Source organism: Cricetulus griseus, chromosome 2 (assembly GCF_003668045.3).
Source record: "Cricetulus griseus strain 17A/GY chromosome 2, alternate assembly CriGri-PICRH-1.0, whole genome shotgun sequence".
Taxonomy (NCBI): Eukaryota; Metazoa; Chordata; class Mammalia; order Rodentia; family Cricetidae; genus Cricetulus; species Cricetulus griseus.
This window is the reverse complement of record NC_048595.1, coordinates 132,811,255-132,837,890: the sequence shown is the minus strand read 5'-3', so window position 1 is coordinate 132,837,890 and position 26,636 is coordinate 132,811,255. Positions and strand designations below refer to the sequence as shown.

At 39.1% G+C, this 26,636-nt stretch overlaps 1 protein-coding gene across 1 annotated transcript in view; it reads left to right on the top strand.

The window, feature by feature from the left end:
- Positions 1-26,636, top strand: part of Cpne3 (copine 3) — a 49,983-nt gene that overhangs the window by 17,302 nt on the left and 6,045 nt on the right. Inside the window, exons 6-13 of the mRNA XM_027403570.2 lie at positions 5,807-5,890; positions 8,165-8,254; positions 12,811-12,909; positions 14,195-14,281; positions 16,048-16,107; positions 16,593-16,726; positions 20,456-20,510; positions 23,028-23,079. Of these exons, the coding sequence (XP_027259371.1) occupies positions 5,807-5,890; positions 8,165-8,254; positions 12,811-12,909; positions 14,195-14,281; positions 16,048-16,107; positions 16,593-16,726; positions 20,456-20,510; positions 23,028-23,079 (661 nt within the window). The remainder of the gene's footprint in view (positions 1-5,806; positions 5,891-8,164; positions 8,255-12,810; positions 12,910-14,194; positions 14,282-16,047; positions 16,108-16,592; positions 16,727-20,455; positions 20,511-23,027; positions 23,080-26,636) is intronic.

Here is a 26,636-nt window from a genome sequence, read left to right as displayed (position 1 = left end):
CAAAAAAATCCAATAAATAGCACGTTTCTGTCACCCATCTCAGAAAGCTTTGATTTATGGTGAATTTTGGTTGTCTTTACCCATTTTCCCTCTTCCCAGATACCATGTTATTTTGAGCATTTTGGTGTGTTTCTTTTTTTTTTTTTTTTTTTTTGTCGAGACAGGGTTTCTCTGTGGCTTTGGAGACTGTCCTGGAAAACTAGCTCTTGTAGACCAGGCTGGTCTCGAACTCACAGAGATCCTCCTGCCTCTGCCTCCCGAGTGCTGGGATGAAAGGCGTGCGCCACCACCGCCCGGCTTTTGGTGTGTTTCTAAAGACACTTTAAAGTGTAATTATTTAAAATGCCTCTTAAGATAAGTTTTGATCTGTAAATTCTTATGTCTTTTCTTGTCGTCTATCTCTCACTCCCTCCTTCCTTTCTTCCCCACCCCACATTCATTCTTCTGCCTATCCATACAGTTAGGAAACAGATTCCTAACTGTACATTCAGTATATGGCTTAATAAGTCCCTGTGTCATTTCTCACTTTATTCTCTGTTTCCTGGTTTCAGTAAGTTGATCTGATGGTGTTTTGCATTGTTGGAAAGACAATTTGTTTTTGTTTTTTTCCAGAATTTTTTTATTTGAATTAGAAACAAGATTGTTTTCCATGACAATCCCAGTTCCCTTCTCCCTCCCCCTCCCGTCCTCCCCAACCATCCCCCCAACTAAAACCCTACCTATCACATACCCTTTCTTCTATTCTTCCCCTGACTCAACCTTTCTGCTCCCTCATGACCTCTGCATCCTTCCTCTTCTTCCCTTCTCATTTTCGTAACTCCTTCCCCCCAATTCCCGCACTCTCAATTTGCTCATGGATTCTTGCCCCTTTCCTCTTCTCCAGGGGACCATGTATGTCTCTTTTAGGGTCCTCCTTGTTTACTAGCTTCTTTGGCAGTGTGGATTGTATGCTGGTACTCCTTTACTCTATGTCTAAAATCCACATATGAGTGAGTACATACCATGTTTGTCTTTTTGTGATTGGGTTACCTCGCTCAGAATGGTTTCTTCGAATTCCATCCATTTTCCTTCAGATTTCAAGATTCTATTGTTTTTTTCGCTGAGTAGTACTCCATTGTGTAAATGTACCACATTTTCTCTATCCATTCTTCGGTTGAGGGGCATCTAGGCTGCTTCCAGTTTCTGGCTATTACAAATAATGCTGCTATGAACATAGTTCAACAGATGTCCTTGTATGAATGTGCTTCTTTTGAGTATATGCCTAAGAGTGGAATTGCTGGATCTTGTGGTAGACTGATTCCCATTTTCTTGAGGAGTTGCCATACTGATTTCCAAAGTGGCTGTACAAGTTGGCACTCCCACCAGCAGTGGAGAAGTGTTCCCCTTTCTCCACATCCTCTCCAGCATAAACTGTCATTGGTGTTTTTGATTTTGGCCATTCTGACAGGAGTAAGATGGTATCTCAGAGTTGTTTTGATTTGCATTTCCCTGATGGCTAAGGAAGTTGAACACTTTGTTATGTGTCTTTCAGCCATTTTAGATTCCTCTATTGAGAATTGTCAATTTAGTTCTGTACCCCACTTCTTAATTGGATTGTTTGGTGTTTTGGAGACTAGCTTCTTGAGTTCTTTGTATATTTTGGATGGAAAGACAATTTCATCAATTGTGATGTGTAACTCTACCAGGGGCTTATATATTTTGGTGATTTTAATGTGTATTGATATACACATTATCTTACATATATTATCTTACAGATATACAATACATATCCTTACTCTACCAGGGCTCCATTTCTTAGTAAAATGCTTCTATAGAGAGACATTTCCCCAAACTAAGGGGTATGTTATTACATTCATTTATTTTATTTTATGCTTGTGTGACTTTTGCCTTTGTGTATGTGTGTGCATGAAGCCCGTGATGGTTAGAAGAGATGTTCAGCTCCCTAGGAACTGGAGTTATGGAAGGTTGTGAGTCACTGCATGGGTGCTGGAAATTGAAGCTGGGTCCTCTACAAAAGTAACAAGTACTTTGAAGTGCTGAACCTTCTATCCAGCCCCAATATTTGTCTGTTGATTATTGATCACTGAAGTGTGTTTTATACAGGAATGACAAAATATTTGATACCCTTTGTATACCTCTATTTTTTCTTCCTGAATTAGTTGGTCCCTAGCATCCTCCAGATGTGGTCACTAAGTATTTTTTGTTGTTTTATTTTATTCTTTAAATAACTATAGACTCATGGATTTAAACATTAATAACTGCTAATTACAACATGAGAATCTGGTTGATATTCAAATTATCCCAACCCCAGCCTCAGGTTTGAGACACTTTGGTACAAACAGGAGTCTGTAGATAGTCCCCTTGTTGTATTTCTATCAGATGACATGATGTTCCCAGCTAATTTTATATAACTTCTGCCCCAGACTGGAACATTAAAAGGAGCCTGATCTCATTTTAGTGGTTGTGTATTTGGGGCCACACTGGGGTAGAGATGCTAGCCATTTGTTGGTGCTGTCACTCAGGTGTGTTTCTAGCCCTTTTAGTGCATATAGACCCAGAGAAAATGTCCATTTTAAGATTAATTTTATGTGTATATGTAAATATATGTGCCGGAGCACATATGGTTGTGTGTACAGAAGCAAGAGGAGGGTACTGGATCCTTCAGATGTAGAGTTACAGATGTCTGTTAGTTGCCTGACTTGTTATGTGTATGCTGGGAACCTAAATCTGGTCCACAGCTACACAGCAAGTGTCTTAACTGCTGAGTCATCCTTGTCTCTAGCTCCCATCACTGGTTTTTAAACATTTTTCTTCCTTTTTTTTTTTTTTCTTTTTTTAAACCTCCAACTCATAACAGTCCTCCTGCCTCTGCCTCCCAAGTACTGAGATTATAGGTATGAGCCACCATGCCTAATAGGAAGGATATTTACTATTTATGGATTTAATTATTTATTTATCTATTTGTTTATTTATTTATTTATTTTTGACCCAGGGTCTCTTTATGTAGTCCAGAAACTCACTATATAAACGAGGTCAACCTTGACTTCACAGAGATCTTCTTGTCTCTGCCTCCCAAGTACTGGTATTTCAAGCATGTGCCACCATTCGTGGCAATGTTTTGAATAAGACTAAATGGCCAGGTATAGTGGTATATGCCTGTTATACCAGCACTCAGCGGAGGCAGGAGGATCCTGAGTTTAAGACCAGTTTGACTACATAGTTAGACCCGATCTCAAAAATAAAAATCTAAATCATAATTTATACAAGTATTTCCAATTCAAATACAGATTCAGAAGGATTTACTTCTGTTACTAGTCTACCTCTTTTCTCTTATGCTGAAAATCACAATTCTTAAATATACTAGCACAATCTTCTTACCACTTACTTCAGAATAAATTATCATTGGTATAAGTAATGGTACTTGTATTACAGTGTGAGCTAAGGTATATGTATTCCACTCACATGAAGTTAAATTCTTGCATTTTAATGAAATAATTAATCTCTGTCAGAGTGACATATAATTTGATTTTGCACTTGATATTAGGAATTGCTTTAAAAAACTTTGATTTAAAATCATGTAAAAATTGAGTGGTAGAGTGCTTGCCTAGTCTGTCTGTGTGTGGCTCTAATTTAATCTTCACCACCACATACACAAAAGGAGAGAGGATCATTACATTCTAATTTAGCCAAGAGTGGCCATGATGTTTGTAGACTTGACACTCAGGAAGCAGGTAGAAGTATTACAAGTTTGAGGCTCCTGAGCTGCATAGTGAGCACCTGTCTCTAAAGAAACAAGTCCCGTAGTTTCAAACCTAAATCTATAAAACGAAGCATACCCAAGAGATTTAGTTTCTCTTTCTTTCTGTTCTTCTCTGTTCTTGCTTCTTTCCTGTAATATTTTTTAAATATTTATATTTTATGACTTTAATTTCATAAAAACCTAGGATTTTACATATGTGTAATTGTACATATACACATAGATGTTCACAAACTTATACGTATGTATACATACACATAAGTGTTCACACATATACTTGCATGTTTGTACATTTCTCTATTTACATAGTATATAGCCCTTAAGTAAATCTAGTTTAGTAGGTTCATACTATTTACTGCTCCAGTTGGCGGAGTGAACCTGGGGGAGTGGGGCTTAAAATTAGGCAGACTAAATGCAATACCCAACATTATTCAGAGCATCAGACAATTTATACTCCCTGGGTTAAGAAAAATCACCCAAGGTTTTCAATCACAAGGACAGGCCAAACATAGCAAAAACATGTTTTTCCATAAAGGCATATGAATAACAGCATCTGAAGTCAACATACTCCTATCTGCTACACCTGGAAGGAGCATGGAAACACATTCCAAAAACAATTCTGTGTTTATAAAGAAACTGAGATCACAAGACTCTTGTTTTCTTGGAGCTTTCTCACAAGCACTCAGAATTCCCCTTACATGACTCCATTCTTAGACTTACTTAAGATTCTTAGAGATAAGGCAAAAAAAATTCCCTATAGTTGTTTTATTATTTTTCACTGTACCAAATATGCTATTTGTTTGACATTAAATTTGCTCAAGAAATAGTCCTATCATAGGTCTTTGAAGAAAAATATTTAAAAATATTTTATTTTGTTTATGTGTATGTCTTGAGTGCCTACATAGATGTGTGTGTACCTTGTTTATGCCTGATATCCACATATGCAGAATAGGGAGTTGGATCCCCTAGAATTGGAGTTACTGGTGGTTTGAGCTGCCTTATGTGGGTGCTGGCAACTAAACCAGCGACATCTGAAAGAGCTGCATGTGCTCTTAACCATTGAGCAAGCTCTCCAGCCCTAACTTAGGTTGTAATTAAATACTAAGGCTAGTTCAAGACTAAATAAATCTTCAGTACAGTAGCAAATCTACATGTATTGCTTGAGGTATTAAGAAGTGCTCCTTCTATTTTCAAAAACCAAAAAAAAAAAACCCAAAAACTAAGTAATATGAACTTAGCAATATGTATGTTTCAAAATGAAGATAAGGAAAAGAATGATCACTATACGGTTGAATTTAACCTTATGGAGTAGTTTGTACATCATGCCAGTATTTTATCTGCATGAGATGAAGAAAGGAATAAGCACTTTTGAGACTTCACTGTACCTTAGCCTTATATAAGAATACTGTGGTGAGGTATACAGGGTATAGAAGATAGTTTGTGCTTTTGATTTCTACCGTATGCTCAGTGTCTCCCTCTGCTTCTTTGTGTGAAAAAAAAAAAATGTTTTGAATTGATGAACCGGAGTCAGATATGGAAGACAGAGATAAACAGTTAAAGCCCAAATCTATCAATGAATAAAGTGTGTGACCTGGGAAATGTTACTGAAGCCCTCCAGTCTCCTTTCCCATGGCTAACTACCCTTGTCTCTCCTAGAGTTGATATGGCTACTGTTTGGGATATCATTTATGTGTTTAATACTATCTGAATGGACACTTAAAATGCTGACATTAAACCAAAGCACATTTTATCAACGGATTTTAAAGTACACAAATGCCTTAATATTCCTCTCTAGTTTACTTCTGCACATTTCTTATATTTTTGGTTGTGAATCTAGCCTTTAGTGGCTGAGCCATTGTTCCTGCCCACTTCTGCACATTTCTAAGCTAGTGTTAGAAGTGATGGGATTGATATTTGTAACTGGTATAACTGCACTCTAGAGTTGGACTTGTGTGGTTATACAAACATATATGTATGTATGAATAACATGTATAAAGTGTGTTCACACGGGGTTTCATAAAAGAGTGAAAGCTGTTTGTTTAAATGTAGGATCTGTTTGGAAAGTCAGATCCATACTTGGAGTTTCACAAGCAGACCTCAGATGGCAACTGGCTGATGGTTCACCGAACGGAGGTAAGTATTTGAATCTAAAAGTAGAAATGTTGTTTTCTTTGGCGTTATTATAATAAGAATTTTAAAAAAAACCTACCCCCCCCCCACACACATACACACAGTTGTTGTTTTTGGAGCATGGTCTTTCCACATAACATTGCCTGTCCTAGAACTTACAGTGTACACCAGGTTGGCCTTGAACTCACAGAAAACATTCATTTTAATTCAGATTTATATGAAGCCAGAGATATATCAATATGCTCATTTACTTACTCTTTTCTCTTAAAAAAAGACACACTGCCATGCTTCTTTTCATTTTTGAAAAACTTTAAATTGTATAAAGAATACTAAATGTATTCTTGTTCTGTCTCTCCCTCCCTTTTTCTCTCTCCCTCCTCCTCTCTCTCTCTCTCTCTTTCTCTCTCTCTCCTCTCTCTCTCTCTCTCTCTCTCTCTCTCTCTCTCACACACACACACACACAGTTATAAAGACAATTTATTTTTCTTTGAAAAACCATCCTGATGTAAACTACAAGCATCTAGATTCCCTTTAAACGTTGCATCAGGCTCATAGTGAGACCCTCTCTCAAAAAAATCAGGACTTGCTGTATCACTGTACCTAAGTAAATTACCATCGATTTACTAATGCCATTCTGAGTGCCATACATGCTCAGATTTCCTCTGAGTTGAGCATGTTTTATATAGATTGTGTTTGTCTAGGTCCAAGGGAGGCTCAAATTGTACATTTTCCTAGTGGGCTCATAGTTATAAGCTTATTTTTACCTGCCTATACTTGCATCGAGGCTAGAATGGATTCTTGTGTTTTCTCACAACTAGATCCACATTAAACATTATGTCAAGAACACTCCATATGTTCCATTCATGGTGTTCAGACTGCACAGTGCTGATGAAGTCAGGCAGTTTGTTAATGCTGGTGACTATAAGCTTTGAGAGTTGTAAAGTCCTGTGTTTTCTGTTTATAATTTGTAAGTTACTTGTGGTGTAATACTTTGAGGATGAGTGAATTACCTTTGTCTAGCATTTTGCCTAGTGGTTTCAGCAATCATTGATGATCCTTGCTTTGGTCCATTCTATTGAGACTATACAATAGTGATTTTTGTTTTCCTCAAATCACCACTGTATTAATTACTCTTCTAGTACTGTGATAAAACACCATGATGAAGGCAACTTATTGAAGGAAGGGCTTATTGGGGTTTACAGTTTCAGAGGGATAAGAGTGGAGATTTGAACCTCAAGCAGGAAGTAGAGAGTGAATTTGGAATGTTGTGTGTCCTTGAAACATCAAAACCCACCTCCATCGAGCATACTTCCTCTAGCAAAGCCACACCTCCTTAACCTACTTAAACAGTAGTACCAAGAGGAAAATAAGTGTTCAAATGCCCTTGATTGTGGAGTTTAAACCACTGCAATCCTTATGTCTACATTAGCAAGCATTCTTCTTTTTTTATTTTAAAATCACAAATTGTCATCACACATTAATTTTTGTACTGATTAAATCCAGATTTGATCGAGGAGTTCAATGGATCCTGAGTTTTTCAACATTGATAGAATATGTTTATATTTTCTTTTGTTGCAGAGTTAAAAGGGACCAGTTCTTACCATACAAAGTAGACATCAAGATCTGAATGCTAGCTGTGTTAATCTATACTAGGATGTCATTTTTGTATGTCTATGTAATGTTTAGATTTAATTTTCCAATTCATGTTCAGCACAGCAAGGTTTATCTTTTTAATATTTTAAAATTGAATGTGGGTGTTTTATTTGCATGTATCTCTGTACCACGTGCATACAATGCCCATAGAGGCCAGAAGGGGTCATTGGATGCCTTGGAACAGGAGTTACAGATGGTTCTGAGCCACCATGTGGGTGCTGGGAATCAAACTTGGGTCCTCTGGAAGAGCAACCAGTGCTCTCAATTGCTGAGCTATTTCCCCAAGACCCACAAGGTTCATTCTTATCCTGCTCTATTTTTTAATCCTCTGGGACTATGGTGAAATGCCTGGTTTCAAAAAATCCACATGCTACCATTTCTAAATATACATTGTTATTAAGTACATATATTTCCCAAACACCTTTCTTGTTTACTCAGAATGTACTACAATTGGACACTTTATATAACTTATGATATAATGATTAGATTATTAAGTATTATCCTACTAATTTTTCTTGGAAATGTTTGAGTGATAGGATGATGAATGAGTATAAGAATGTAGTAAGAACCCAGAGAAAGATACTGAGGAACTGCATGTTCTAATAAAACCTTTATTCTTTGCAGGTTATCAAAAACAACCTGAATCCTGTGTGGAAGCCTTTTAAAATCTCTCTTAACTCTCTGTGCTATGGAGATATGGACAAAACCATTAAGGTAATTAGAAATTATTACTCAGGTACTATGTAGTTTACTATGTTATTGGGTCCTGTTAAACATGTCATAAATAGAAATCCTTCTATGTTAGGCTAAAGTTGTAGCTTGGTTAGTGATTGCTTAGTGATCTTGAGGCCCTGTGTTTGTTTGAGGGGAGAGATGGGGGAGAAAGGAAAGGGGAAGGAAAGGGGAATGTACGGCAAGGAAGAAATTATATTTAAAATCCATTTAACATACCTAACTTACCAAATTACAGCAGCCCAGTATACTATTAAATGTTGGTATTTATTTACTATGGTGATTCTGTGGCAGACTGACTACAGGTGTGGCTTGCTGCCACTGTCCAGCATTACAAGAGAATCATCACATGTTGCTAGTGCAGGGAAAGATTAAAATTCAGCACCAATGCAGTGTCTACTGAATGGTGTCACCTTTGACTTGTAAAGTCAAAAACTCAAGACACACTGTAACAATTCAGACACTGTATATAACTCCTATAGATGAATAAATTTTTACCTACCATCTAAAACTAATATATAAGTTAGCATTTTTTGAAATAAATGACATTATAGGCTTAAGTATTTGACTATGTTATTGTTGTCTAATATGTTGACTTAATGTTTAAGGGTGCAGCATAATTTTCATTTTAACCTGATTAAAAAAAGAAAACATCCAATTTAAATATGGCTTCTTTTTTATGAAATTCTTTTGCTCAGCAAATATTAAGCACTGACTACATTTTTTGCCTATAGTGTATCCTTTGAAAATTAAAGCAGATGCTAGTTATTCTGAGATCTCAGAGCCTTCCTTTCATTATGCAGAAAAAATAATGGAGGCATTGTAGGAACAAGGAAAGGCAGATCATGTCTCTACAACTACTTTAAATGTTTTTATTGGTAGGTATTTACCAAACAAAACAAAATCCCAACCAATCAGCCAGTGAACACATACAGACTTAAAGCACTCTGTGTGTGTGTGTGTGTGTGTGTGTGTGTGTGTGTGTGTGTGTGTGTGTGTATAACATCAACATGCTCTCCTTTCTGCAGGTGAGTTCTGTCTGAGGATCAAACTCAGGTCCTCCTGACTAAGCTAACACAAATCTTTCTAGAAAACTTCCTACCTTTACACCTCAACAGATGAAGGTCTTGTTGGTGTTTCTTATTGTAATTAATACAGTAAAAACAGGAAAGACGATAGGAAACAGCATAACATAACAGCATGGTTTGGGGTCAGACCATAGCTTACATTTCAATTTAGCTCTTTAACCAGGTAAAGGATGTTGAGTAGGTTATGTAACCTCCTTACTGATAAAGTAGATAGTAATTTCTATTGTACACAAGGATAAAGACAGAGTATTAAAAGTGAAAACATTGTAACGGATAAAACAGCAGCAGAGATGTTGCTATTATTAAAAGCCACTAAAATTTCTGAGTTTCAGAAGGAATTGTCCCTAGTTTATAGAGAATTTAAAAAGTTATTGTTAAGTTTGAGTTGTATGATGTGTCAAAGAGCAGTGAAAATATAGGTATGGTATAACTATGTAAATATACTGTGAATTATATGTTATCGAAGTAGCTACAAATTCTAATTTAAAGACAAATCTAGAGAGGGCAGAAGTCTATGCCTTGACTATTTGATTGTTTCTGGCAAATTAACAACAAAACCATGTTTTTAAAACATTTTTTACTCACAGTGGCATGCTTGCAGGGCCAATTTGTTATAGTAAGTAAACTGATTTTTTGAACTTTGTCTAATAAATGTCTTCCATTCTTAAGCTCTTAGTTTGCTTTTAGTGATACATACTTGGTTTGCTACATCATCACTCACTTTAGTTCTCTAGTTCTGTATTTCTTTGCAATATCAGATAGTCACACATCTGCAATGTACGTACTATTTGGAAATTACTTAAAAGTATGGTAAAGAATTACAGAGCAGAGAATAAAGTCAGAATTTTCTGTGGTTCCATCACTGTGTTGTCACTCTAGCATGTATTATTTTTAAAACATGAAGAAAGTAAGAGAAATAATTGTGCATGCTTCCACCTTGCCTAAAGTGAGAATTCATTGTGTGGTGTATGCAGTTTTTTACATAAATATACATATGTTCTTGTGTATATATGCATACATTTAAATTTCGCAAGTTTTCACATACTGTTGCTTAAATAGTGAATAGTACTGGTGTTTAAATTCTTGAAAAGAAAGAAAAATGGTATGACTCATCCTACCTCAGCCTTGGTCTGTACATACTCAGGTATTGAAGATGTTAGGTCACCGTCGGAAGGACAAGAGGGAGCTTTTCCATTTATTTCCTGTAGTGAATAATCAGAACTTGGAGGCTAAAGATGTATTTTCTATTTAAGTTTTAAACCTTTTCTTTTAAAACATTTTAGTCCTTACTAAGGCTTAACTAACTAAATCTTAGTTCTTTCCATGGAATCTAAAATGTAAAATTTCGTTTTGCCATAGTTTAAGAATGTCTGCTAAAAGTGATCTCATTCAAGCATTAAGATGGTTTGTTTTCTGTCTTGAAATTTTGCTTCCTTTAAGAAAAAAAAATCAATTATTTTTTTCCCTTGACGTTACTCAAGGCAGTTGGTTTAAAATTGGGTATTAATATGTAGGGCAGGAGTCAAACTGTCAGACTTGGTCGTGGCCAAAAAATATCTATAAGGCATTTCCTTAAACAAGGCACTTTGCAATTCTAGAATGTCCGGTTTTGATTGATCGATCGATCGATTGATTGATTTTAAGTGTTTCTGAAGTATAATGAAAATACAAGTAACGAATGAAAGACTTCAGTGCACAGGCTTATTTTATGTCAACTTGACACCAACTGGAGTCATTTTGAAAGAGGAAATCTCATTTGAGAAAATGCCCCCACCTGATTGACCTGTGGGCAAGGCTGTGGTGCATTTTCTTGATTGATGAATGCTGTGGTAGGGCTCAGCTCACTGTGGATGGTGCCACCCCTAAGCAGATAGTCTTGGGTTCTGGAGAAAATAGACTGGGTAAGCTATGAGGAGCAAGCCAGTAGGAAAGTACTACTCCATGGCTTCTGCATCAGCTCCTGCCTCCAGGTTCCTATCCTGCCTCCTTCTTTTAATAATGAACAGTGATGTGGAAGTGGCATAAACTCTTCCCTCCCCACATTGATTTTGGTCCTGGTGTTGAATCACAGCAATAGAAACGCTAACTAAGACATCCAGTTTATGAAAAGCAGTCAGTGTGTAGAACTGAAAAGAAACTGTCATTCTGCCAGATGAGCATGTAAGATCCTAAGTATCATACTTTGGTGGGTCACTGCAGCCTCATGGGGGCTGGAAGCCTGGTGGAGCTCTCACCAAGGCAGATGCAGACTCTTCTTGTTAGAAGCTTCTGCTTTGAAGCACAATCTCCAGAAGTGTCTTTGGTGTGAGGTTTTACTTTGTCCCTGTCACTCACCACACAAGATGCATCTGATGGCTTTTTGCACTTAATTCCTTCAAGTTCCATTTCTGAAAAATGGGACTAATAGTAACAGCATCTCCATTCTCTGTAACTCTTGGGTCTATCTAGAGAAAATGCACTGTGTATGCATTAAATATCCATGTAAATGAATTGATGTGTTGAAATTCTGTTAGAAGTTCACATCCCTGTCATCAATTTTTCAGCTTGCCTTGAACACAGTACCTTATTTTCCCATTGGAAAGTTCTAGCATTCTGGTGAATATTTACTTTTTCTTCCATCTGCCAGTTACACACACACACACACACACACACACACACACACACACACACACACACACACACACACACACACACACACACACACACACACACACACACACCAAGCAACCAAATAAGCAAAAACCCTACTAAGAGCAAACAATTTTTTCTTTTTTTCTGAGACAGGCAAGGAAGGAGAGACGGGGAAGAAATATTGCACATTTAATAAGATTCAGATCTAAGACTAGAATTCCTTCTTACTTGGGATCAGAGTAAGTGTGACCTAGCATGGATACTTCAGTGAGCTGACTGTTCTTACCCTAGAGTTTTCCTTTGTGTTGTAAGCTTTCCAATCTTCAGACCAACTCTGACTATCATGTCTAACTTATAATTGCAAGCCCAGCCTCCTTGGGTTGTAGCTGATCAGACATGTTTCCTGTAACTCTAAATTATCTAGGACTTAGTTGTGTCGTTTTTAGCTGTTAGGATTCTGGCTTCTAGGTCTTATACAGTGATAATTAAGTAAAGCAAATGAAAGACTAGACATAATTGCATTTAGCCTTCTATCAACGTCTATGAAGAGCACAGTAGAGTAACTGGGAACTGCTTCCTGTGTGAAATGGTGTCCATATTTGTGGTTCTCATCTTTCATGGTCTAGGTCCTGTTCTTTGGATAGCTGTGGTTTGAATATACTCCAGCATTGCTTCTCTAGATAATTCCTGTTCCTCCAATTAGACACTGAAATTAAGGGTTTTTCCCTTATTTTAATTAAAACAGCACATTTATTATGGTCAATACTTTTTAATAAAGTTATACTGATTTTTGTATACTTTTATTATACTTAAATCCAGGTAGAGTGTTATGATTATGACAATGATGGATCTCATGATCTTATTGGAACATTTCAAACCACCATGACAAAACTCAAAGAAGCCTCCAGAAACTCACCTGTAAGTTATACCTTTGTAGTTATATAAGCACTATAGTTTACCTGTTTATTATTTTATGCTTTTCTTTGGCTTGGCAATTAGTTTATCATGGTTTTGTGCTATATTGTATTAAGTCCTAAAATCTTTAACTTTTATGTAATAGTCATCCAAAATTCATACATGAGATATATGTCTTACTGTATGTGAGGGCTCCAAACTACAGGGAAGAAAGCAAAGATCATTACAGTATCATGTCTAGGAGTGGAAGAAGCCTTTCCTCTTGTGTCTTGGAAGGGAAAATGTAATATTCCAGTACTGGATGAAGCAATGCTCTGCCCGTATAGGGAAGACAGAGCACCATCAGCTTTAGTGGTAGCTGTGAGTCTCCTATGGTGGACTAAGCAGGACAGATGTCCTGTGACCTACATGTGTACCCTTCCTGTTCCTTCGAGGAAGGACTTCAGCTTTCCCTGCAGTGTCTAAAATACTGAAAATTAGGGGTAAGCCCAAGAGTCATTGATGGACAAGTTGAAGTAAACCATGGCGTAGTCATTGATTCTGAAACCTGGAAAGGTTTTTGTTGTGGGATATCTATCAGAGAAAACTGCTCAGACATGGATTTAAACCCATAGAAATCCTTTGTTAGTGAACTGCTGACTACACAGGGCATTCGTAATCCCATTATGGCACTGAGCCTTTCTCAGGGTGCTTTTAAGCACAAAAACCATGTTCAGGGTTGACATACTTCACTCAGAGTGGATAACCAGCAGCAGAACTGCAGAAGCCAAAAAGCAAGGTTAGTGCATTTAGAGACTTTCCCAGAACTATGAACTTTGATAAATTACATCTTTGTTTTCATTTTGGCTGGTGGTGCTGTCTACTTGCTAAGTTTTATGGACTGAACGGTACTTCCATCGTGGAGTCAGTTGTGCTAAGGTCTGAGGGCCTGTTACACTTCCACAGAGAACAAAAGCCCAGCCCAGGCTGTAAGGAGTGTATCTTTTGGTAAGGAAATACCTTAGGCTCAAGATTCATGTACCTGAGACTGCCATTCTTACCAAGTTTCTATTTATATTTGAAGTTTAATTTCTTGTAGCCACAGGATCGGGCTTCATGTATTTCTGTTTTATTCTGTTTATTTTTTTCCCCTTAGCATGCTTTTGTTTTGCTCACAAGATTAACATTTAGTTTTTTTTCTTTTTCTTTTAAGATTTGATTTTAAGGGAAAAGGTTCACTGAAATTCATTTTAATAATTTGGTTATTGCTAGTGAAAAAAATTACCATTTCATTTTTCTCCTCCCACAGGTTGAATATGAATGCATAAATGAAAAAAAGAGACAAAAGAAAAAAAGCTACAAGAATTCAGGTGTTATCAGTGTAAAGCACTGTGAGGTCAGTTGTCATTGGCCACTTGTACTGAGTTCACTTTCTGAGTTCTTGTATCAGTGTGGTTTTACATCAAACAAGTACTTTAAGCTGCTGGAATCCCATGAGCATGTGATCATCTTGGGGGAAAAACAGGATTTGAAATAATAAATCTTTTAAGTAACTCTGCTTCCAAGGTTTGACAGCTTTTCCTGCACGTAGGGATGTATACTATGTGTGAGGTGTATGTACATGTGTACAGTCATCTGTGGAGGCCAGAAGAGGGAATGAGGTGTCCTGGATCTGGAATTACAGATAGTTGCGAGCCTAGTTGTGCTAGGAACCAACCTGTGTCTTCTGCAAGAACAGCAGGTGCTCTTCCGCACTGAGCCCATTGGCAACATTTTAGCAGCGGATTAATAATGATAATGTTTTTTACTGTCTTAGGAAGAGTGAGATTGGAGATGGCCTGACCCAGTATATCTATCTAGGGTATAATTTTTTTCATGAGCTGTTATAAATGGTGGAGAAAAGCCAAGTTTTCCCCTCGGAGCATATTTTGTTTTTGTTTTTAATTCTTTTAAAGTTTTATTACTAAATGCTTTTTAAAACTGTCAGTATATTAGACCTATTGCATAAAACTTACAGTGACTACATTTCCTCTTTTAACATTGATATTATAATCTTTTTGTTTTTAGTCACACTGAATTTTTTTTATTTTTTTTATTTGCATGTATTGGTTAACCATGTTGGGTTTTGTTATGACATTCTCATGCATGTATATAATGAATTTCGCTCATATTTACCTTCCCCCATTAGCCTCTCTTGTCCTTGCATCCTTTCTCTTCCCAAGTAGTCTCCTTTTACTTTCAGGCCCCCCTACTGTGTGTGTAACTCAATGAGTTTCCTTAGGGTTATTTTCAGGAGCATGAGCAGCATACCAGTGGTGACTCCTGAAGAAAGTGTCTATCACTCCTTCAGTCACTTAACAGCCTGTGAATTCTCTGGAGGGGCCAGACTTTATGAGCCCTTCTGATATTTTAACCTGCTTACATTGTAGTAAAGTCTTTATAAGTCCTGACATTTTGGGGAGGAGTTCTATATGCTCAAATGTGAGGTTGATTCCACATATTTATGTCACATCATATTCAGCTTACAAGCTCTGATAAACCTATACCAAGGAGCCTCGTAACGTGAATAATAAAAACCCAGAGACAGGTGCCGGGGTTCAAGCTGAAGATCAGAGAAAGCAAAGCAGCCAGCCACTTAGCTCTGTCTTAGACTGAAAGGGCAATTCTGGTCTCAGATTGCATCTCCACTGAGCTGCTCCTCAGACTCCCTGAGAGTGAATGCCCCATGAGACTCTGAGCTACTGTCTCATATATAACTCTCTATTGCTGGGAATAAAGGCACACACTACCACTGCCCAATCTCAATGGCTAACTAGTGTGACTGCAGGGATTAAAGGTGTGTACCACCACTGGCTGGCCTCTATGGCTGTGGCTAGCTTTGCATTCTGATCTTCTGGCAGGCTTTATTAGATCATAAACAATATATCACCGCATAGCCCTTTGTTTCTCTTGTGTAGATGGAGAGTTCCAGTTATTTTTCCCCCTTTGGTTTTCAAGACACAATTCTCAGTGTAGCCCTGGCTGTCCTAGAACTTGCTCTGTAGACCAGACTGACCTCAAAATCAGAGACCTGTCTGCTTTTGCCTCCCAAATGCTGGGATTAAAGGTGTGTCCCACCACTGGCGGAGTTTAGATTTAACATACATGTGTTTTTGTTTTTAGATTACTGTAGAATGCACATTTCTTGACTACATCATGGGAGGGTGCCAGCTGAATTTTACTGTAAGTAATACTGGGTTTTCTAGTATAGGCTGTTAGATATTGCCTCCCCGCCTCCATTTTACAGCATTCTTTTACTGCCAAGCTTCCTTTGTTATGAAATTTATATGATATGTTTAACATGATTTCCTCATAGACCATCTAAGTTCATAATGGAAATTTTGCCTTAGTTGATGAGTTGATGAATAATCTCTCCCTCTTTAGAGAAAGCAGATACGTGTATCCAGAAGTAAAATTTAAGGAATAGAAAACAAACTTGGGAAAACAGCCCCTAAATATGGGTCATTACATGCAGTGGTTCATGATTCTTCAATCTAGAAAAAGAATCATGCTGAGACCTGTTGAGTTGTTTGTGGAAATGCTGTGGGCATTTGTTAGGAGATGGCAATAGAGGCTCTGGAATGCTTTGGGCTCTTGTCTGACGTTCTCTTGGACCTCGAGTTCAGGTAGCCCTGACTTTACTTTGGTAAGAACTGCTGTCTTGGCAGGTGGGAGTGGACTTCACCGGCTCCAATGGTGACCCCAGTTCTTCAGATTCCCTGCATTATATCAGCCCTAATGGTGTTAATGAGTACCTGACTGCCATCTGGTCTGTGGGATTGGTAATTCAAGATTATGATGCGTGAGTATAACTTTGGAGATACTCAAGTACACAGTTGATAATTCCTTAGAAAGGGCACTTTCTGTTTCATCAGCTAATGTTCTAATAGAGGTGGGACAATGTGGATAATAGAACAACATTCTTTCTCAAATGTCTCATCTTTTTATTTCCCTTTGAACTTCACTCTTGCTGTGACTAGTTATAATGTGTTGTATATAGCTTCCACATTTAATAGTTGGCAGAAATCAGCAAGACTCATTTCTTTGATCTAATTTCCTTGGAGTTTTAATCAGGTATCAGTTGTATATGTGATTAAAACCTAGATGATATAATCTTATAAATAGTAATAAAATTGTTTCTTAACATATATACATGTTCCTCTCAGTAATGAAATTATATTTGTTTGTTAATTCTGAGAAAGAGTCTCACTATATCTCTTCCTGGCTGGGAACTCAGTATGTAGACTAGCCTGACTTTGAAATCAGAGGTCTGTCTACTTCTGCCTTGAAAGTACTGGAAATAAAGAAGTCCATCACCACACTCTTCTGAAAGTATATTTTAATTGGAGCTTTTGATAAGACTAAAGAGCATCTCTGCCTAATTGCTACAAAGTATTCTGAATGAATTTTCAGTAGTTAGGCTTTGAGTTGATTTGGGGACCTGGGTGCATTTTTGAGTTGTAGAAATATTACCTAGTCTATGCAAAATCCTGGGTTCAATTCTCAGTCATAAAACTGTGTGATGATGACGACGACGACGACTACTACTACTACTACTAGATTTCTTATAACAGCTAACATGTGCCAGAGACCATTTTATTAGTCTGAATAGATGATGAGCCATTGATGGCAATTAACAGGTCATCAAAGAACCACTCCCGAAAAGGGTACCAGGCCAGGGTAGTTTCACACATGAATTCTTAAAAATGTGTAATTAATAAATTCAAACTTAAATAAGTAAATTTCTAAAAATTAGAAAGTATTCAGAGTTCAAAAAAGGGGCAAATACAGAATAAGAAAAAAAAAATCGATTTCTTACTAGCCACAACAACAAAATTGTATTGTCAAATTAAGCTAATAAGGTAAATTTTGTTCACTAACAATTGCAGTGAATAAAGATCAGAGTAAAAGTCATAGAAATGAATAGAATTTTTGTAAAATAGCTCGGATTTTTAGTAATGTAAACTACAAAATTGTACTGAAGAACTATGAAGGAATAGCGATGTGAAATGAAATGTCTTTAACAATTAATCAGTTTAAATCAGAATTTCAGTAGAATCCTGCCAAAATGAGTCTTAAAATTCTCTAGATAGAAGGAGCCAGAATCATCAGACACTTTTTTTGTTTTTTTTGTTGTTGTTGTTTTTCAAGACAGGGTTTCTCTGTATTGCTTTGGTGGTTGTCCTGGAACTCTCTGTAGACCAGGCTGGCCTCAAACTCACAGATATCCGCCTGCCTCTGCCTCCCAAAAGCTGGGATTAAAGGCGTGAGCCACCAACGCCCCTCGATCAGACACTTTTCTAAAGGAACAAAGGTGGGGGAAGGAGAAAGGCAAGAGGAATTTCCTTTAGCGGTTTTCTTTGCTTGGTTTTTGTTTTAAACTTTTAAAAGGAGGCATAGTTTGACTCCAGCCTGGTCTTCATAGTAAGTTGCAAGACAGCCAGACAGCTACATAGTGAATTTGAATCCACAGTTCATACCTGCAAAGTATGATAACCCACATATATAGTAACCCTGAAGTAGATACTCCTCAACAAAGCAACCTAACAAAACAGCAGTAAGTTCAGAACTGTTGGACATTTTTACCATCCTCAATTTATAGCTTCTATTCATAGTGACGAGATCTCTGCTCTTCTTTAGACAGTAGGAAGAGGAAAAAGTGATACAGGAGTGCATATGTATTCCCTCTTAGGGCCATGATTTGATGCGCCTGAAAAAAATCCTTCTATTCATATCTCCCTGGGCTAAAACCTAGCCACCTGATCTCAGTTGGCTCCTAGAATAAGAGTAGTCACTGCCTCAAGTGTCTTTTATTAAAGGGGGAGTGCTCTTGGTGGGAAGCTGCTGTTTCTGCTTCATATCCTACTTCAAAGCACTTTTCAGAGGAATGAGAAGTTTAATACCAAAAGTAAACGTGAAAAATTTAGAAGAAAAGAATATATGATTGGCTCATAATTTGCAGTGTGCATGGCTGGAATAATTTGCAGAGGCAGAAATCTTGGAATAATTTATGTGTTCACATTCCTAAGTACTAAAACGCATGAAAAGGGGGTAGGAAGATGGCTCAGAGTGTTAGAATGCTTCCTGTGCAAGCAGGAGAAGCTGAGTTTGATCCCCAACACCCATATGAAAGCTTAACATGGCCATGTGTGCTTGCAGTCAGTGTTGGGAGATGGAAATGGTAAAGGGGAAACTGGTGTCCCTTTGGACGTTCATAGACTCATTAATAAAAGAATTTTAAAAGAATGTCTATGAAAGTTTCTAAACATTAGACAGGCTACAGACTAGTAAAAATATTTTTGACATGAAATGGGTTCTATCTTTAATTGTAAATAAGCCCCAGATGTTAAGAACTAGTAATTCAGGATGAGTGAGGTTATTGTGAAGGTGAAGGTGCCCCTGACAACCTGAGTTGTTTACTGTTCTCCACATACATGCTGTAGCAAGCACATCCCTCTACACACATAAATAAACAAGTAAATAAATGAATAAACAAATAAGTAAATAAATGTAGTAAATACAAGTGAGCACACAGACTATTACACTAGAAAACAGTGTGTTAGGTGGTGTTTTAGGGTAAGATACGTTGGCCGTTCATCAGTATGACGCTGGGAGTATTCCCGCATCCTGGACAAGTCAGTACCAACTCTCATATTATATATTCAGGTCCACACTCTTGTGTCCATAAACCACAGGCTCCAAATGGGCATGTTTTCTTGCAGAAATTTGAGTTTTATAATAGATGACATTTTGCACAGTGTTTTTGTGGCCAAATGTATGAATACTTCAACTGACATAAGTAAATGCTATAAATCTTATTAATTGAAGCTCAGTTTTCCTGCCAAAGCCTTGCTTAAAAGATGTGGGGTTGTTAATGTTTGTTTTGTTTTTGGGTTATATTCGTTCTGGGAAATAGTGCACAAGGTTTAAATGGAAACTAGTAGGTTTTGAGACATATTTTATTTATTTAACATGTATGTGTGTGTGTGTGTGTGTGTGTGTGTGTGTGTGTGTGTGTGTGTGTTTTTATATGTGCACCACATGTGTTCAGGAGCCTGTGGATGTCAGAAGAGGTATTGGATCCCCTGAAATGTACTCACAGATGGTTGCTGTCCAGCAAGTAGCTGCTGGGAAATAAACCCAGGCCTTCAGCAAGAAGTGCTTTTAACCACTGAGCCATCTCTTGCCCATAAATTTTAATTTATGCTTCTCTCCAGGTATTAAGATGGAGATTGATAGATGAACATACTGTAATCCTCCTCTGGCTTCCATGGGGCTATACACAGGTACACACATAAATGTAAATCAGACATGCACACCACACACACCACTGTAGAGATATTCTTCTTTTAACATTTAAAACGAGTGTTTTCCAAAGTTAGCATTGGCATTAGTATAGAGACTGCTAGGTAATTTTTATTTTATAATTTTTTATGGCTTTGAATTTTTTAAAATATAAAAGCTCATGCTACTTTTAGTATTAATAAATACCTTTTTTAGCAAATATTGTTTGATTTGTTTTCTTTTTTAGTGACAAGATGTTTCCAGCTTTTGGCTTTGGAGCTCAGGTGCCTCCTCAGTGGCAGGTAATTTTTTTTCTTTTATTGATTCTTTTGTGTATTTCATATCTTGCATTCCAATCCCACTTATCTCCTGTTCGCTCGAATCTGCCCTTGCAACAAAACTAAACTTAAAAAACCAAAACCAAACAAAAATAAACAACCCTGTGCAGCCTACCGCAAGGAATGGGGCCAATTCTCCTGCTCTTAGGTTCTCAGATCTGGGTCTAGATAACCCACACTTACACCACCAGGGCTAGCTCTACTGTTTTGCCCAGGCAAGGTGCAGGCCCCTGTTTCCTGATTGCTGTAGGTGGTGGCATGGGGGGTGGGTGTCAGCTCTCCTACTCTCATGTCTTGAGGGCTGGCTCCCCTGTGCATTGACAACAGGGTCAGCTCTAGTGTACTCGTGTGTATTCCAGCTGGTAAGGGGCAAGGCTACTTCTCTCACTCTAGTGACCCTAGGGCATCTTTCCTTCACCTATGCCACTTTGTGGCAGACAAGTTGGGGCAGAGTCTGCCCTCAAAGCTGCCTCACCTGTGTCCCTGACAAAAGGGTCAACACTAGTGCATTGCCCAGGTGAGGTGCATGCCTATGGTGAGGGATGGGGCCATGGCGGGGGGTTGGGGTGGGAGAATGATGGTGGAGAGGGCAGCTCTCTCCTGAGGGGTGGGGCCAGCTCTCCTGCTGGTATCCAGCAAGGGATAGGGCTGACTCAGCACAGAATGATCACCCCCTACCTGCCCTGTGCTAACACAGGCCAAGAATATCACTGACATCCCAGCTGCTGTAGGACCATAGACTCAGACATGACCCATGGCAGCAGCTCAGACCCATAAGTCACTATCATCCTAGTTGGCAGCATAGGCCATGGGGATTGATATGGTCCCAGTGGCTGCATGGCAGTCAAGCATCATCATGGTCTTAGATAGCTGACTAGACCCTGGGTATCTTCAGAGCCTTCAGTGGTAACAGAAACCATAGACATCACCCCAGATCCCAGCTGCTGCAAGGACACAGACCCAGATATGGCCATAGGCAGTGGCCTGGGCCTGGATGTTTCCATGTTCTCAGGTGGCTGACCAGACCCTGGTCATCCACATGGCCCTTGGTGGTAACAGGAGCCACAGACAACTCAGATCCAGACATGGTGCTCATCGACAACCCTGACCTGGATGACACCATGGCCTTCAGACACCCTCATGGCCACAGGTTGTAGCCCAGACCCTGGGCATCTGTATGGTCTTTGGTGGCAACATGGGCCACAGGCCCTGTTTGTTATTGGACAGGGACCCTGACATAGTCGTAGGCAGCAGCCCAGACCACTTGATCAGCATGGCCCCCATGGTGGTGTGGCCCTTGAACACTAGCATGGCCGTAGGTGGTGGCTCAGATTGCTGGCATCAGCATGGCCTTCAATTGTCTCAGGAGCCATGGACATCAACACAGACCTCAGCTAAGCCAGGGTCATGGACCTAGATAAAGACCAAGATGACTCTAATTGCCTTGGCCCTGGCAGTGACATAGCCCTCAGACACCAACATGGTCACAGGTTTTGGCCCAGACCCTGGGCATCCACGAAGCCTCTCCCTGGCCCCTCAGGCAAGAGACATCAACTCAGACCCCAGCTGTGGTAGGATCATGGACCCAGATGTGGTTCTCGGCAGCAGCCCTGACCAGGATGTCACCGTGGCCCCAGGAAGTATCTTAAGGCCACCCAGATTGGCATGGCCCTTGGACACGAACATGGATGGCTCCAGGTGGTGGCCCAGAATGAAGGACTTCACACAGGTCTCAGTGACAACAGGAACCATAGACATCAACTCAGGACCCCTTGACTGCTTCAGGGCCTTAGACAAAGACCTGGCCCTTGGGTCTAGCTGAGGCCCAGATGTTACCTTGAACTCAGGTGGCTAGCAGGCCATTCACATTAGCCTGTTCCTCACCACTGTCACCTCTTTAGATCTGGCTCTCTCCCCAGCACATGACCTGTTCTGCCTCTCCTTCTCCCTCTCCCTCTCCCTCTCCCTCTCCCTCTCCCTCTCCCTCTCCCTCTCCCTCTCCCTCTCCCTCTCGCTCTCACTCTCGCTCTCACTCTCGCTCTCACTCTCGCTCTCCCTCTCTCTGTTTGTGTCTCCCTCTCCCTCTCTCTCTCTCTGTCTGTGTCTCCCTCCCTCTCTCCCTCTCTCTCTTCCATTTCCCCACCCTGTACTTGCTCATCATAATGGTGCCCGACTGCCTGCTGCCACAGATCTTGGTTGGGTCTCATGGGTTCTTGGTTGAGTCCTGCCTCCCCCAGCTGTGAGGCATGGTGTGAAGCTGTTGCTTTATGTCTCTTGCATGCCTTGCACTAGAGTTGTTAGGCAGGCTTCTGGTTGATTTACTCCCCCAGACCAAGAAGTCTCAGGGTGGATCCATCTGTGTCCACCATCCACTCAGGCCTGAAAAGGGTTGAGCTGACAGGAAATCACCTTTCAAAGTTTTATTCTGGACTAGGAAAACAGGCCTCATCAGCCTTTTTTTTCTTCTTCTTCTTTTGATAGGTTTCTCATGAATTTCCAATGAACTTCAACCCATCTAATCCCTACTGTAATGGTAAGTAAAGCCAAAAAGCCAGACATGAAGACCACTTAACTCATTCCTGTCTTTTTCTTTCAGGTTAGAGCTGCTCAGTTCATCTCTAACTTTCAGGTTTTAACAAATTTAACTTTCTGTTGAGTATAGTAGAAAAATCGCCCCAGGTTGGTGACTACAGTGGTAAAGAGAATTGTGAGGCAAATCAGTATTATGATGATGAAGAGTAAGCCACTAAAAATCATAAAAGTAAAGGCCTTTTCACATATAAATTGACTATAAAATAAACTCCATAAATGAGGAGTTCAGTGTTGAAGACTGGAGAGAACTTTCAGAGAAGCAATCAGTCTTCTCCAGTGCAAAGTGTCAGTCTTCACATTCCTTGCTGCTTGCACAGTATTCACTCAGTAGATAGGATGATGACAAGAACAGAGCTGAGCTCCTAACACAGCTCTGTAGACAGCAGGAAGCTGGTGCTTGTCTTTCATTTCATGTTTTACTTTATACTTCAGATGCACAAGTGCTTCCTCTTTAAAAATAATTTGAAAGATCAGATTGAACAACCAACCTGAAATGCCAAGACTCCTACTAAATTATGTAAGACTGAATGGGGGCAGGAAAGGTAGATGTAGGGTTGGAGACACTACTTAAAATTCTAGGATCTAAATTGATATCCTGCAGAGGGTCCCTTTTAGCATCTACAAAGTGCATAGCTTCTAGAGACAAAGGTATTCTTTCCTTTTCTTTGTAAATAATCACAAGTTGGAAGATCACAGGGCCACTTATGGGGGCAGTTTTCTTAAACATTTTCTTCTTCATTCTAAGATGCCTTTTTTTTTTTTTTCCGGGGGAGTTTTGAGACAGGGTTTCTCTGTGGCTTTGGAGGCTGTCCTGGAACTAGCTCTTGTAGACCAGGCTGGTCTCGAACTCACAGAGATCCACCTGCCTCTGCCTCCCAAGTGCTGGGATTAAAGGCATGAGCCACCACCACCTGGCCCTAAGATGCCTTTTCTGTACTAATTAATTCAGTACTCCTTTGAGACACTTTTGGTGCATGGTTGTGACCTCTTTTATGTCTAGATATTTGTAATTCAATTTATTTTAAAGATGTGCTTTTGTTAGTGTGTTCATCTTGGTGTCTGATTTTATTTAAGTTTTTAATGATAAAGTTTATAAAACCATTTGTTAAAAATAAAATAAATGTTCTCGATGCTTATCTGAAATTGGAATTGTTTTGGAATATAGATGACTTATGTCATATGACAACTCATTGTAGAAGTTTATTGCTCTATAAGTGTGAACCCATCCTTGGTCTGCTCATCAAGCCTGGAAAAACAACCAATTTGGTTATGGATCAAAGATATGCTATTTAGAAAAAGTACGGCCTTATTTTAAGACACCAAAGTTAAATTCCTTTTTTTTAAAAGATATCATTGAGCCTAGTTCCCTAGAATTAACATTTGATTTATTGCTTTAATGCAAGGAAGGATTTCAGTATAGTGCAGTTTTAGGTGAGTAGTTGAAGACTTTATATTTGTCAGGAGAGTAAATTGTTAAAACCTTCAGGGTACAAAGCAAGCATAATAATACAAATGGGGAAAATACTTTTGTCTTTATCTGTGTTCTATTGCTGTGAATCGACACCGTGACCATGACAACTCTTACAAAAGAAAGCATTTCATTGGGGTTTGCATAGAGTTTCACAGTTTAGTCCATTATGGGGAGCATAGTGGCATGCAAGTAGACATGGTAGCTGAGAGTTCTACATCTGGATCCTCAGGCTGAGGGGAAAGAGAGACTCTGGGCTGGGCATGGGCTTCTGAAACCTCAAAGCCCACCCCAGTAATGGACTTCCTCCCACAAGGCCACGCTCCTAATCCTTTCAGATAGCACCACTCCCTCGTGACCAAGCATTCAAATCTGTGAGCCTATGGGGCCATTCTTTTTCAAACCACACAACTATTGTTGCTGAAATTACATGCTGTTTTTTTACGGTGTATTCCAGTGCAGTTACTGATGTTGCTAGCTATGGTTAATATTATTGTTATTACTGCTAGACTAACTCCTAATTACACCATCAGTTTATACATGTGAAATCCCATCTATGCGTGAATTGTTCTCACAGGTTGCTCAAGTATACTTGTTTCTTAAGTTCAATATGACCAAAATGAGGGTTTTTTTGGAACTCTTAAATTTTAAGAGGAGAGAATTGGTGTTTCATTCTTGTCCTTGATCGAAAGTAAGAGACCTGTTTTGGTTGAAAATTCTTCTACAGGGCTGAGGAGATAAGTCAGTGAATATGAACATGTCCCGTACAAACATGATGACCTGAGTTCAAATCCCAGCCACCCATGTAAAAAGCACATTACTATAACCCCACTGGAGGGCACAGACAGGTAGATCTTGAGAGTATACTGGCTAGCCAGCCTAACCAAAATGGTTTATATAATTCCCTGTTTTAAGGCAAAAGATGGAGAGCCTTGGAGGAGGACACCTGACACCTTGTTCTGGTGTCTGTGTGGTGTGTACAAACATGCATACCTGCACATTCAGTTGTGTGTTCCATACATATACACCACACACATATACCTTACCCACAAGTCACCACACACATATACCTTACCCACAAGTCACAAGTGAATAAAAATGTAAAACACACTAAAGGAAGAAAATAAAACTTCCCTTAAAATTCACCATAGATAAGTTTCTGTGGTTTCAAAGCAGTGCAGGGCATTCTTTTAAGATTTGTAGCATAATTGAGGACAGAATCAACACATTCATACCTAGGATACTCATTTGTAGACTGCATTTCCACCAGGATACTAGCCAGCTCACCAGGCCACGCTGTTTTTTGTTTGGTTTGGTTTGGTTTGGTTTTGTGAAACAGGGTTTCTCTCTGTAGCTTTGGAGCCTATCCTGGCACTCGCTCTGGGGACCAGGCTGGCCTCGAACTCACAGAGATCCACCTGCCTCCTGAGTGCTAGGATTAAAGGTGTGCACCACCAAAACGCCCAGCTCAGGCCATGCTGTTTTAACAGAAATATTTGACTTGTAGCTAGATCACATGTTATCCATGTTTCTTTTTTAGTTTGTGTTTTATAAGATAGTGTGTTGCAGTGTAGTTCAGGCTATAAATTTGGCATCTTCCTACCTCAGTTTCCTGAGTACTTGGAACTGTAGATGTATCACCTCACCCAGCTCTCCCAAGTTTCTTAGTCTGGAACTCAGCCTGAAGGACCAGCTCTTTACCTGCTGCTCCTGTGACTCAGAAAAAGAGTACAAGAGCTAGAGAAAGCAGGCAGTAGCTCTTAAAGCATCTGTATAAACGCTGGGGTCCTGCACACTTACATACATTGAGTCATATATAGCCCTATCCAACTTGTTATTCCTAAGACTGGCAGACCCAACTGTTTAGTTTCCATAGCAAAAATACAAGAAATAACCTATGTGAATAAAACTAATGCTGTCCACTATACCATGTCTGACCTTTACTTATATCACCTAATTAACTAGAATTAATCAGCCTTATAACCTTATATTTTTATAGAACTTTGATTACGTGTGCAAATGAGTTCATC